This window comes from Pteronotus mesoamericanus, unplaced genomic scaffold (genome assembly GCF_021234165.1).
Source record: "Pteronotus mesoamericanus isolate MK-2021 breed Mesoamerican mustached bat unplaced genomic scaffold, CSHL_Meso_final scaffold_128, whole genome shotgun sequence".
NCBI lineage: Eukaryota > Metazoa > Chordata > Mammalia > Chiroptera > Mormoopidae > Pteronotus > Pteronotus mesoamericanus.
The window spans coordinates 1474451-1486901 of record NW_026555305.1 but is presented as its reverse complement, the minus strand read 5'-3'; the positions used below and the strand labels follow the sequence as shown (position 1 = coordinate 1486901).

General features: G+C 50.3%; 1 protein-coding gene and 1 pseudogene across 1 annotated transcript; both read left to right on the top strand.

Moving 5' to 3' along the window:
* Window positions 1-339: 339 nt before the first annotated feature.
* Window positions 340-8481, top strand: LOC129082565 (zinc finger protein ZFP2-like). The gene is made up of 2 exons (XM_054588271.1): window positions 340-638; window positions 5846-8481. Exons 1-2 carry the CDS (start codon window positions 605-607, stop codon window positions 7564-7566), a joined length of 1755 nt encoding a protein of 584 aa, XP_054444246.1. The 5' UTR covers window positions 340-604; the 3' UTR covers window positions 7567-8481.
* LOC129082439 (histone deacetylase complex subunit SAP18-like) lies at window positions 7633-12357 on the top strand (annotated as a pseudogene).
* The last annotated feature ends 94 nt before the right edge of the window (window positions 12358-12451 follow it).

Sequence of the window (12451 nt, the reverse complement as noted above, 5' to 3'; positions counted from 1 at the left end):
CACAGCCAGGTGTGTGGGGCAGAGCGAGGATTTCATCACAGGCCCAGACTGGTAACCACTGACTGCCCTGTACTGCTCCCTAATCACGTGGTGGTGGCTCCAAGACACAGAAGGCTGGTGTCAGCCCAGAATCCCTGACAGGCACTCGGATCACAGAGGGATTGGCCAGCAGGTGGGAATTCCACTAGCGGAAGATGCATCATGCTTCACGGTCTGTGACAGACACGTTGCTCTTGCAGAAGTGTCTCTTCAGGCCCTTATCCCATGTTTCAGTTGGGTGGTCTGTCCTCCCGGTGAAAAGCCCCGTACTTTATTTGTCCGTCCAGGGCCCATGCAGTGTACTTAGGCACCGAGGACACTGAGGGGTCAGGCCCTTCAGAGGTTCACACCTTGTTGACACCACGTCAGGCACGTCCCACATGCCTTTCTGATCCTCTCGGCCCTTTTGGCCACATCTCCTGACCTCCGTGAGGAGGGCCCTGTGGTGAGTGGCGTGCGCTTCCTGTTACAGGGGTCAGTGGCGTTCAGGGATGTGATTGTGGACTTCACCCCGGAGGAGTGGCAGCAGCTGAAGCCTGCGCAGAAGGACCTGTACAGGGACGTGATGATGGAGACCTACTGGAACCTGGTGTCGCTGGGTAAGGGGGCAGCTTCGCTTCGTAACTCATCATCTGCCTGTCACCTCAGGATGACACAGAAACAGAAAAGATGCACAGATCAGACTAGGTAAAACGCTGACATTACTCGAATTTAAAAATAAACTTCATAGGTGATGAAGTTAGGAATAGCATTTACCACACGTATAATGGTCAGAGGATTATAAATATATAAAGAGCTCTTAGGAATAAATGAGAAAAAGACCAAATGAATGATAGAGAGATGGACAGAGCTTAAGAGCATGCAATTCATATATAGAGAGATGCATGGGGTTACACCTTATAAAAGATTTTTAAGCCTTACTAATTGTCACAGAAGTACAAATTGAGTTATAGAAATACATTTCTTGCCCATGAGGTACACAGAGGTGAAAAAGAATAACAGTCCTGGCCATGTGTGGCTCAGTTAGTTGGAGCATCATCTTGTATACAAAAAGGTTGTGGGTTCAATGTACATACCTAGGTTGTGAGTTTGATCCTAAGGCAGAGCACATACCAGAGGCAACTCATTGATGTTTCTCTCTCTCATTGGCGTTTCTCTCTTTTTCTTTCTCTTTCACCTTTCCTCCTCCCTCCCCTCCCCCTTCCTCCCTCTCTAAGCATATCCTAAAGTGAGGCATTAAAAAAAAATAAAGAAGAAGAAAAAGAGTAACAGCATCCTGTATTACAAAGGCGTAGAGAAAGGGACTCCTCATTTTAGGAACATAAAGTTGGGACAACTCTTTAGGAGGACAGTTTGATATTACCAACCAAATTTCAAATGATTCCATTTCTAGAATATAACCTTTAAAAATTTTCCTATAAGTCTTCAGAGTTTTCATAGGAAGAGAAATTCCCTAGATGCCCACCTACGAGACTGACCGAACAAACCAGGGTGTAGCAATACGGTGGAAATCACGGCGCTCTCCCAAGACGAGTACTCTGTAGTCACCGACACAGAAACATGTCCCTGGATAATATTTTCAGGAGAAACACTAACTTTCAGAGTTAGTGTATAGTCCCATTTCATTAACAGCTTTTGTGGAGGTTTAACTGACCTACAATTAACTGCATGTTGTTAAAGCAAACAATATGATACATTTTGATACTTATATTCACCCGGGAAATCGTTGTCATGATGCAGACACGTCCATTAGCCCAAACAGTTTTTCTTCCCTTTCACTCACCGTCCATCCCCTTGGTGACCACTGTGGTTTAGTTTGCCTATTCTAGAATTTTATGTATATAGAATCATAGGGCACCTTTTTAATCTAACTTCTTACAAGTGGCATCGTTTCTTTTTAATTTAAGATTTTATTTATTTTTAGACAGAGGGGAAGGGAGGGAAACATTGGGCAGCTGGCCCTTGCACACCCCCAGCTGGTGCCCTGGTCTGCAGTCCAGGCACCTGCCCTGACTGGGAGTCAAACTGGTCCCCTCTCAGTTCTCAGGACGGCACTGAATCCACTGAGCCCCACCAGTCGGGGTGCCATCATGTCTCTGAGGTTTACCCATGTCGTCAGAGTGTATGAATAGTTCCCTTTATTATTTTCTTTTTTTTTAATCCTCACCTGAAGGTACGTTTATTCATTTGACAGAGAGAGAGAGAGAAACATGGATCAGTTACCTCCCCTACGGGACATGATAGGACTGAACCTGCAAAGTTTACTGAACATGATGGACTGAATCTGCAAACTTTTGGTGCAGGGGACGTAGTTCCAATCAGTTAAGCCCTTTGGCCAGGTCAATAGTTTACTTCATTTTATTGCTGAGTAATATTCTGTTTCATGGAGAGACCACAGCATGTTTATCCATTCACTTGATGGTAAACAAATGGGTTGATTCCAGTTCTGGACATCTTCCTGTAGACACAATCTGTCGTTTCTGTTGAGGATGGTTGGGTCATACGTAGGTGCATATTTTACTTTTTGAAACTGCCAAAGTTTTTTCAAAACAGTTGTCTTGTGTTTTATCTCCACCAGCACGTGCTGGGAATTTCATTGCTTTGTGCATTTGTCAGCACTGAACGTGCTCAGTCTGTCTCATTGCAGCCATTCTCGTGGGAGTGCAGTCTTAGCATAGCCCGGCTCGGAGCTGGGCCTGAGAAGCTCTCCAGTTGCTTATTCCCCATCAGTATATTCTCTTTGGTGAAGTGTCTGGTTCAAGTCTTTTGCCTCTTGATTTAGTGGATTGTTTACTTCCTTGTTACTCACTTTGAAAGTTCTTTACGTATTCTTTTGTTGTTAATTCTTGCTCCACGACTTTTATCAGACATGTGCTTTCAACTGTTTCTCCCATTCTGTGGGTGGTCTTCCTTCTTCCTCACTGGCATCGTTGGGAATGCAAACATTTTTAACGTTGATGGGGTCCAACTTATTTATTTTGTTGTTACTTGTGTGTTAGGTGTCGTATCTGAGGGGCTGTTGCCTAACCAAAGGCTGTGAAGATTTACTCCTGTTTCTTCTACGAGTTTTAGAATTTTAGCTCTTTATTTATGTTTTTGGTCTAATTTGAGTTAATTGTGAATGATGTAAAAAGGACCTAACGTCGCTGTTTTGTTTTGTTTTTTAATTAAATTGATTGTGGTGACATTGGCCAGTAGGATTGTAAAAACTCCAAGTGTCCATTTTATGGTAAGTGATCTGTATGTTACATTGTGTGCCTGCCACCCAAAGTGGCATGACCTTCCGTGACCGCGTATCATTGCTCTTTTGAATGTGCATATCCAGGTGCCCAGCACCATTTGTTGATGAGCAGATGTTTGTAATCTGATGAAGTCCAGCTTATCATTACTTTCTTTGGGGATTTGCTTCTCACCGTGTTCACAGCCATGACTCTTCTCTGTCCACTCTCTGAGTTCACTGGCCTGTTGTGTCCCCAGTGTGTCTCAGGCGCATGGGCCCCACGCATACCCACTGTCACCCTCCTTCCCTCTTCCCTATGGAAAGTGGCCTGCGGCCTCCAGGTCCTAGGCCTCCAGCTGCTCTGACCTCTGGCATCGCTCCCACACCTCAGGGTCACGAAACCGGATCTTTCTCCAACGTAAGGTACTTGTCAAATCCTTCCCTCTGCGATGGGACAGTGACATGTGGCCAAATAAGTGGTTCAGGGATTGGACCGCATGCTGGAATGTGCTGGGCGACCTTGAGGGTGTGGCTCCATTCTCAGAGCCTTGGTTTCCCTGTCGGTAGAATGGGTGTAATCCTACCAGCACCTACTCACATGCGGTGAGGGCTATTGGGTACCATGCCAGCACACGACCAGTGCTTGGTGAAGGTTTATCGCAGGTGCCTTGCATGAGCCGGACACTGTGTGGGACCTGGGGACCAGTGAGGCCCTTGCCTTCTCGGAACCCACCTCTTGCTGTGGGAGCTGGCAGTGCGCAGAACGGGAGAGGGCGCCGTAACGAGCGCTCACAATGACGCAGGCGAGAGAGCGGCAGGCGGGCGCTCCCTTTCCACAGCAGGGTGGACAGAGAAGGCCTCCCAGTGGGGAACAGAGGTTCACTGAGGCTTGAGGATGAGTGCCCATGGGAAGGCCGAGGGAAGGGCAGGTGCAAAGGCCCTGAGGCAGGAAGCTCTGGGCCTGCACAAGGAAATCAAAGGGAAACAAGGGCGAGTGGGGCTGGATGGCACAGAGGAGGTGGGAAGGCATTGCCCCTGGTCCCCAGGATACTGGGAAGGTGCTGGAGGGTTTGGGCTGACTCCTGAGCTCTTCTTTCCGCCGAGTGGACAGTGGCTCGTGGGGAGAGGGGAGGCTGCTGCATCGGCGGCGGTGGCCGTGCGTCGGTCTGGGCTGGTTCAAGCTGCTCTCCTGTGTGGGGGCAGTTGTTAGCGTGGATGATGGGAGGGAGTGGGGGAGTCAAGGGTGGCTGCTAAATCTTTTTTAATTCAAAAAATATTTATTTTCTTATGGTTGCAAAATACATATAACATAAAACTGACCATTTAACTCTTTTTAGGTACACAGTTCAGGGGCATGAAGTGCATTCCCATTGTTGGTCAACCATAGCCGCTTTCTACCTCCAGAGCGCTATTAAAAGAGATCGTCCTCAGCGGACAGTCTGCCCCCTCTAAACAGCAGCTCCCCATCCCCCTCCCCAAGCGCGGGCACCCATGTCCTACTTTCTGTCGCTGTCAATTTGATGGTTCTAGTGGCCTCGTATGAGTGGAATCATAATGTATCAGTCATTGTGTGTCTCAGTTATTTGGCTAAGCCTCTTTGATGGGCTGTTCATTTCATCATTTGGGAGAGAGATTCTGAAATCACAGGCTCATGTCAAATGCGTTAGGTTTGCGATACCCAAGAGGGGCGCACAAGGCTTCGGATTACTCCCCAGCAGAGCTCAGAGGGTGTCTGGGCGGGGGCGTCCATGTAGGAGGTGTCAGCACCAAGAAGAGACTAAAATAGGATTCTTGTGACTCAGTAGAGGGGCCTCAAACTCAGGGGTTATGGGCTCTGGGGACTTAAATGGGGGACATGGGACAGCTGCTTCCCACTCCTGCTTTTTTTGTTGCCTCCTTGGATGGAGGGCTCCATGTGGCAGCATCTTCGCTTTTTTAATGAGATTTCTCTGTAAGGTCTCAGTTTTTAATGTTGGCATAAACTGTGAGGCCTATGTGCAGAGTCCAGAACTCAGCAGAGCCCCCTAGGCTGGAAACAGAGATTGAGGAACCCACGGGGCACCCGCCGGAGGGGACCGGAGCAGCTGTGGTCAGCAGGGAGGACGAGTGTGCAAAGAGGAGGGGGAGGAGCCGGCAGCCAGGGCCGGGCCGCGCCTGGCAGCACGGGAAGGCGGGAGCTGTGCTGGGCAGTGGGGAGACAGGACAGCCAGCACACCCACATGAATGATGCTTGGAGAAGCACAGCTGACCGGGGGGATGCAGGGTGGTGCCTGGAAGCCAGAAGCCCGCCCTCCCCATGCAGGGACGCCACACTGGGTTTGTGGGAGGCTTTGGTCCGCCCCTCCAAGCCCGCCTTCCCCCTCTTTCTCTCCAGGGGCCTGTCTGCCCAGCTTTGAGCTCTGCTGGCCACCTTTTTACCCACTCCCAAGGGGACTTCTTTCACTCTCTACTTACCTCCCTAAACATCACTGTCTCACTTCTTCCTCTGTCCCCTGCTCTCATGTTGTGCCTTGTTGTGTCTTGGGAAGGTCCTCCTTCCCAGCGTGGTTAACTACATGTGTGTCATCATCTTTCCCCTCCCCTCAGACTTGGAGACTAGTCCTGACCTGAAAGAATTGGACCCACAGGAGGACATTTGGGAAGACAGACCATCCTCTGCAGTCGTGGCAGAAGGACCCAGGAGGGATGGTGCCCAGGATTCTGCCTGTGAAGGAGCTGGGACACAGGGTGACCTGGTAGGGTGGCGACAGGGGAGCTCAGGGACTTCTCTGGGGTGCTTGGACATGTCCCAAGTGTTAGCCCATGAATGTCGTGAATTTCAGGCATTTGTCCACCGAAGCCCCTTGCCAGACCCACTGAGACCTGAAGGACTGGGAGGAGCAGGGACGCACCAGTTCACTGTGTGTGGGAAGGACTCAGGTACTTCAAGCCTCAGTCCTCCCTCCAGACTCTGTGCAGAGAAGAAGCCCTATGAGTGCAGGGACTGTGGCAAGGCCTTCAGCTACAACTCCTCCCTGAAAGAGCAGCAACGAATTCACACCGGGGAGAAGCCCTTCTCGTGTGCCACATGTGGGAAGCAGTTCACCTGGCTCCCTTCCCCCACCATCCACCAGCATGTGCACAAGGGGGAGAAGCTGCTTGCCTCTAGGGACTGTGGAAAGGTCTTCAGCAGGAGCAAGTGCCTCATCATGTACCAGAGGACTCACAGAGGTAAGAAGCCTTTTGTGGTCCCGGAGTGCAGCAAGGCTTTCAGCCACAACTCCTCGATCAAGGATCAACGGCGTGTACACACTGGGGAGAGGCCGTATGCATGCGTAGACTGTGGCAAGGCCTTCAGCCAGAACAAGCACCTTATTGTGCATCAGAGCACTCACACCGGGGAGAAGCCATACATGTGCAGGGACTGTGGCAAGGCCTTCAGCCAGAACAAGTACCTCACCGTGCACCAGAGGACACACACTGGTGAGAAGCCATTCACATGTGTAGAGTGTGGCAAGGCCTTCAGCCAGAAGGCACACCTCATGCGTCACCAGAGGACGCACACTGGGGAGAGGCCATACATGTGCGGGGACTGTGGCAAGTCTTTCAGCCAGAAAAAGCATCTCATTGTGCACCAGCGAACACACACAGGCGAGAAGCCGTTCACGTGTCCGGAGTGTGGCAAGTCCTTCAACAGGAGCTCGTCTCTCAGGCTGCACCTAGGGACCCACACGGGTGAGCGGCCCTACTCATGTGGCCACTGCGGCAAGGCCTTTAGCCAGAATGCCTACCTGATCGAGCACCAGCACATCCACATGGGGGTAAAGCCCTTGGGGTGCAGTGTTTGCGGCAAGACTTTCAGCAAGAACTTCTTACTCATGCAGCACCTGCGCGTGCACACCGGCGAGAAGCCCTACAAGTGTGGCCAGTGTGGCAAGGCCTTTGGCTGTAACTCATCTTTGAAGACGCACCAACGAATCCACACTGGGGAGAAGCCATACGAGTGCAGGGAGTGTGGCAAGGCTTTCCGCTATAGCTCGTGCTTGAAGAATCACCAACGGATCCACACTGGCGACAAGCCTTATGAGTGTGGGGAGTGCGGCAAGGCTTTCCGCTACAAATTGTGCCTAAATATGCACCAACACATCCACACTGGGGAGAAGCCATACCAGTGTGTGGAATGTGGCAAGGCTTTCAGCTGTAACTCGATCCTGAAGAAGCATCAACAAATCCACATGGGGGAGAAGCCCTTCTTGTGCACCTCGTGCGGGAAGCAGTTCACCCAGCAGTTGAACCTCACCGTCCACCAGCGCATGCACACTGGGTAAAGCATAAGGTGTGTGGCGACTATCGCACGGCCATCAGCAGACGGCTCAGCTCACTGTGCAACGAGGATGCAAAATGGGGAGGAGCCATACCAGTGCGCCCTGTGCGGGCGCGCCTTCAGCCAGAGCATGCACGTGATGGAGCACCAGTGGACACACGGGGTGAGAAGCTGTTTGCGTGTTCGGAGTGCAGCGAGGCTTGCCGCCAGAACGCCTGACTGATCCAGCACCAGTAATTCCAAAAGGGAGTGAAGACCTGCCGGTGTAGCCTGTGTGGCCAGACTTTCAGCCAGAACTTCTTCCTCATGTAAGGACTGTGCTTGCACGCCAGAGACAAGCCCTGCAAGTGCTCTGTCTGCCAGACGCACCTCGCAGGGCTCCTTCCTGCGGCTCACTGCCACGCCCGCGTGAAGCCCCACAGGTGCAGCTGGTGTGGCAAGGCCTTTACTAAGGACTTGCTCACCCTGCACTAGAGGATCCACAGGGCAAAGAAGCCCTGCGAGTGTGGCAAGGGAGAGAAGACATTTAGGCTGAACATCTACCTCAGGGACACCTGAGAGGGATGCGCCTGTATTGGGGGTGGGGCATGGGATGTCATCATTCACACCCAATAGGGTGGTCCTTAGCCCATGGGTCACTGCCAGGCTCGACATTGGAGCACACAGGTAGGACTTAAGAGGGGTCCAGTCCACATGGGTATTAGGCACGTGGACTCTGGGGAGAGGCCACACTGTACACACAAGCTGCTTCCAGAGCGTCTGCAAGGCCGTGAGGACAGCAAGCCCCCGGCGGGGCCAGGGGCACTGTGGCTCCAGACTGGGCTCAGGTAAACTGACACACGAGCTGAGAGAACACAGTTAGTGTCTCTGGGTCTCCATCTCCTGGACAGTAAAGACGGAGAGGGGAGGGAGAGAGGAAGACGGGGCGACGGGCTCCCTGGGGACGTCCTCCCTCTGTCACCCAGGCCTGGATGCAGTGCAGAGGCCAGGTCGTTGCCATCCCTTGGTGTCCTCGTTTCCCCACACGCAGCCCCCAGTCTCCCTGCAACAGTCGCCGTTTCCAAGTGGTTCATGAGGGAAAACAATTTTTGGGGGTCAGCATTAGGAAGTCACAGTAGTTGTTTCATATGCCAAAGTTTCTCAGCGGTCTGTAAAATTATTTTTAATAAAACTTTCAACTAATAGGAAACCAGTGTCATTTTAAACACTCATCAGGTACAAAAGGTACAGGTGCACGTTGCCCTGTCAAAATGAGTGTCAACTCCTGGGGGGGGAAGAGACGTGAATTCCCCACCAGACCCTCAGCCTCAGTGATGGGGGGAAAGGGCCCCCTTCAGTAAGCCAGCGAGGCGGCCCCTCCCTCCTCTCAGAGCCGTTTCCCTTCCAGGAGAACAGCCCTGCCTCAGAGCACAGGCCGCCCCCCGCCCCCCACCTCATGGCTGCAGAAATTCTTGTGAAAATAAAATGCCTTCAGTCAGCAGGGGCATTACCCAGTCTATGCTTTGCCCACAGCCTACGTCATGTTTTGGTTAATATTTCATTACTGCTGATGATAACACTATTACAATAATAAATAGCAAACAATGTAAGAATGGTGCTCTATTAACAATACTACATAAAGTATTCATTATGAAATGGGTAATTAACTACTACTCAGAGGCCTGTTACTATTCCAGGCTTTCCTCTGAGGAAACCAAGGCTCAGCACTCTAATTCTTCACAGGATGAAAATCCCGGGGCCAGTGAACGCTGCAGGCTGTCTGACTCACAGGCAGCTTCCTAGTAAGGGGCCGCTCAAGCCCCATTCTCCTGGGTAGAGCACAGTATCAGCTTGTATGGTCTGGAGTCCACTCCCACTTACCCCCACCCCCAGGTTTGGTGGGCGTGGACAAGTGAAGGGGGAGAAGCCTGGAGGGGGCCAGGAGGAGAGGAAGGAGGAAAGGAGGGAAGGGAAGGGGCAGGAGGAAGATGCGGTGAAGAAAGGAAGGGGAACCACCCAGCCACGCTGAGAAGATTGGGAAGAAACAAGGGACTGTAACGGGCTAGAGCAGGAACTCTGGCCCCAGGTCCGCCTGGGGTCACACACCAACTCTATTTGCTCTGACCAGTGGGGTCATTTCCTGAGCCCACGTGTCTTAATCTGCAAGGAGGTTGAGTAAGGAAACCTGCCCTATGGCGTTGGATGGGGTTCCTGAGCTACTTCACTGCGGTTCCTACAGCAGGTGCTGGGGCCCCCTGGAGCGGGTGAACTTCACGTGTGCAGGCTTGAAACTGAATTTTTACCAGTATTTAATTTTATTAAATTGATTTTAGAGAGAGGGAGGGAGAGTGATTAACAAGCTTTTGTTCCACTTATTTATGCCTTCATTGGTTGATTCTTTTATGTGACCTGTGCTTCGTTTAATTTTAATTCATTTATGTTTTAATAGTTCTGGCTACTGGCTATTGCATTGCACTGTGCAGCTCTAAAGCCTTAGCTATTTTTGTTCTTGCAAGTGTGTCTTACATAGATGGGCATCATCCTACAAACTGAAAGACTGTGGGTTTGATTGCCATTCAGAGCACATGACTGGGTTGCAGGTTTGGTTCCATCTGGATGCGTGCAAGAGGCAACTGATCGATGATTCTCACATTGATGATTCTCTTCCTTTCTCTCTTGCTTCCCCTCTCTTTAGAAACAATAAAAGAAAAAAAAATCTTCATTTATTTGTTTTTAGAGAGAGGGGATGGGAGGGAGAGAAACATCATGTAGTTTCCTTTTGTGCACCTGCCTGGGGACCTGGCCCGCAATCCAGGCATGTGCCCTGACTGGGAATTGAACTGGTGACTTTTTGGTTTGCAGGCCAGTGCTCAGTCCACTGAGACACACCAGCCAGGGCCTATTGAGGAAGCCTGAAAGAACTCCTCTGTACCTCAGTTTTCTCATCTGTATAATAGGGATGTTATCTGCCGTATAGTGTTCTAAAGAACAAGTTGAGTAATACAGGGAAGCATTCAGAAAAGATTTTTAGCACATAGGAAGTTCCATTATGTGTCATCATTCTAATCGTTTTATCCTCACTTCCTAAGATGGACAGGAGGTTTAAGTACAACCATGTCTCATGCCTGTTATCAGAACGAGTTTCCCTGGGGTGTGTCGGTCTCCCGCGACCAGGGAGAATATTAGTGGCAAAGTACATCTGTCCATCTCCCCACCACACACACACACTCCCACCAGCACCCTCACCAGGAAGCTCAATAGATATCCTATCACCTTTATCATGGGTGCTCATTTACTCAATTAACATCCCCTATGGCATGTAATTTCACAGGGGGAATTTTCCTTTGGCCCAAGCTTCTTAAAGAGCTGCCTAGTAGGGAGTGTGTCCTTACAGGCATTCACGTGCTTTCCAGAGGGGCTGAGAGGTGACAAGAAGTGGAGGAGAAGGAGAAGCAAGTGTCAATCTGGTTTTTTTTCACTGCTGAATTTGATGTGGCACAGGGATGTTCACGTGACAGATGTGTGTTTGTGTGTGTGCGGAGGAGGAGGGAATTGGGTGAAGAGGGAGCCTGAATTTTTTTCCCACTGAGTGGTCGGGGGAGGGAGATATGCTATTTGAAGAAATAAGAACATGGGTGACTAATATGTGAAGACCTAGAATTTCTGCTTCCTTTGAGAAGTAGGAATCTTGAGATGAGGGTCTTCAGGTGAACAACGAGCCACTTAACAAGTATCTGAGCGCCTCCTCTGTGCCTGGCACTATTCCAGGTGCTGGTAGTCCAGCAGTGGGTAAATCAGTCCCTTGTCTCACAGAGCACCCCTGGTCATTACTGACAGATTAAGGGGTGATGAGGTAGAAAGGGAAGGGAGGGGCTGTTTCAGCTCTGTCAGTGAAGTAGGACTTCTCTCAGAAGGGGACATTGGAGCACAGCTCCAGTCTGCAATGAGAATGTTAGGGAGGTTAGACAGTCCACCAAGGCAGGAGGAGGAGGGAGACGTGTCTCACCACTAACTCATCAGTCCTGAGCCTGGTCTGATAATATTGCCAGGTGTTCAGGTTAACAGACCCCCACACATACCTAAGTTTGGATAGTCACGTCCTTCAATGAAAGCTGGCACCACCTTTACCTGTCAATCAAGATATAACTTCTTCGCCCCCATCCTGCCGATTACGTAAGCCCTCAGAACAAAGGACCTGACGCTCTTGCAACCCTTGCTCTTGCCTTTCTCGGCAAGACCTGTTCTCTTCCATGAGAATGTATCACCAATAAATCCTGCTTGCATGCTAACTGACTTGCTGACCTATAATTCTTTACTGCTTTGTTAAGAACTGAGTTTCAGACCATCTAATAGCAGGCCACAGGAGGAAGACGGTGGTGGAGTCACGCATCACCTAGGAAGAAATTAAGAGTCGGAGGGGCCAGTCAACAAGACGTTCCCTCTGCTGCTGCGGTCTTTGCCACCAACAAGGGGCACCACCACCCCATGGATGTGTTTTCCTGTGGGAATGTGCCCTCTATTGAGCTACAGGCCTATACCTGGAGAGATACCACCTTGAAAGAACTAATTTAGTAAAAGAAGTCAACCCAGAAGCTAGGAAGAAGGGTACACACTTCAATTTTGCAATTGTTTTTATGGATATTAAAAGACCTGGCTATCAAGTAAAGGAGTTGGCAGCACCATGTCTGGGAGGAAGGGGGCCAACGATTCCACGACCCTGCGGTCTCAGAAGTTTCAAATAGGAGATTGTCTGGACATAGCAATCACCCCTCCAAATCGGGAACCACCTCCTTCAGGGCACATGAGGCCGTATTAAATTTTGTTGACTTTTTTTTTTGAGGTTATTTCTCATTTATGTAAACCAAATTTACGCTTTCCCTCCCCTCATTGTTGCCATTAAGCCTTTAAAC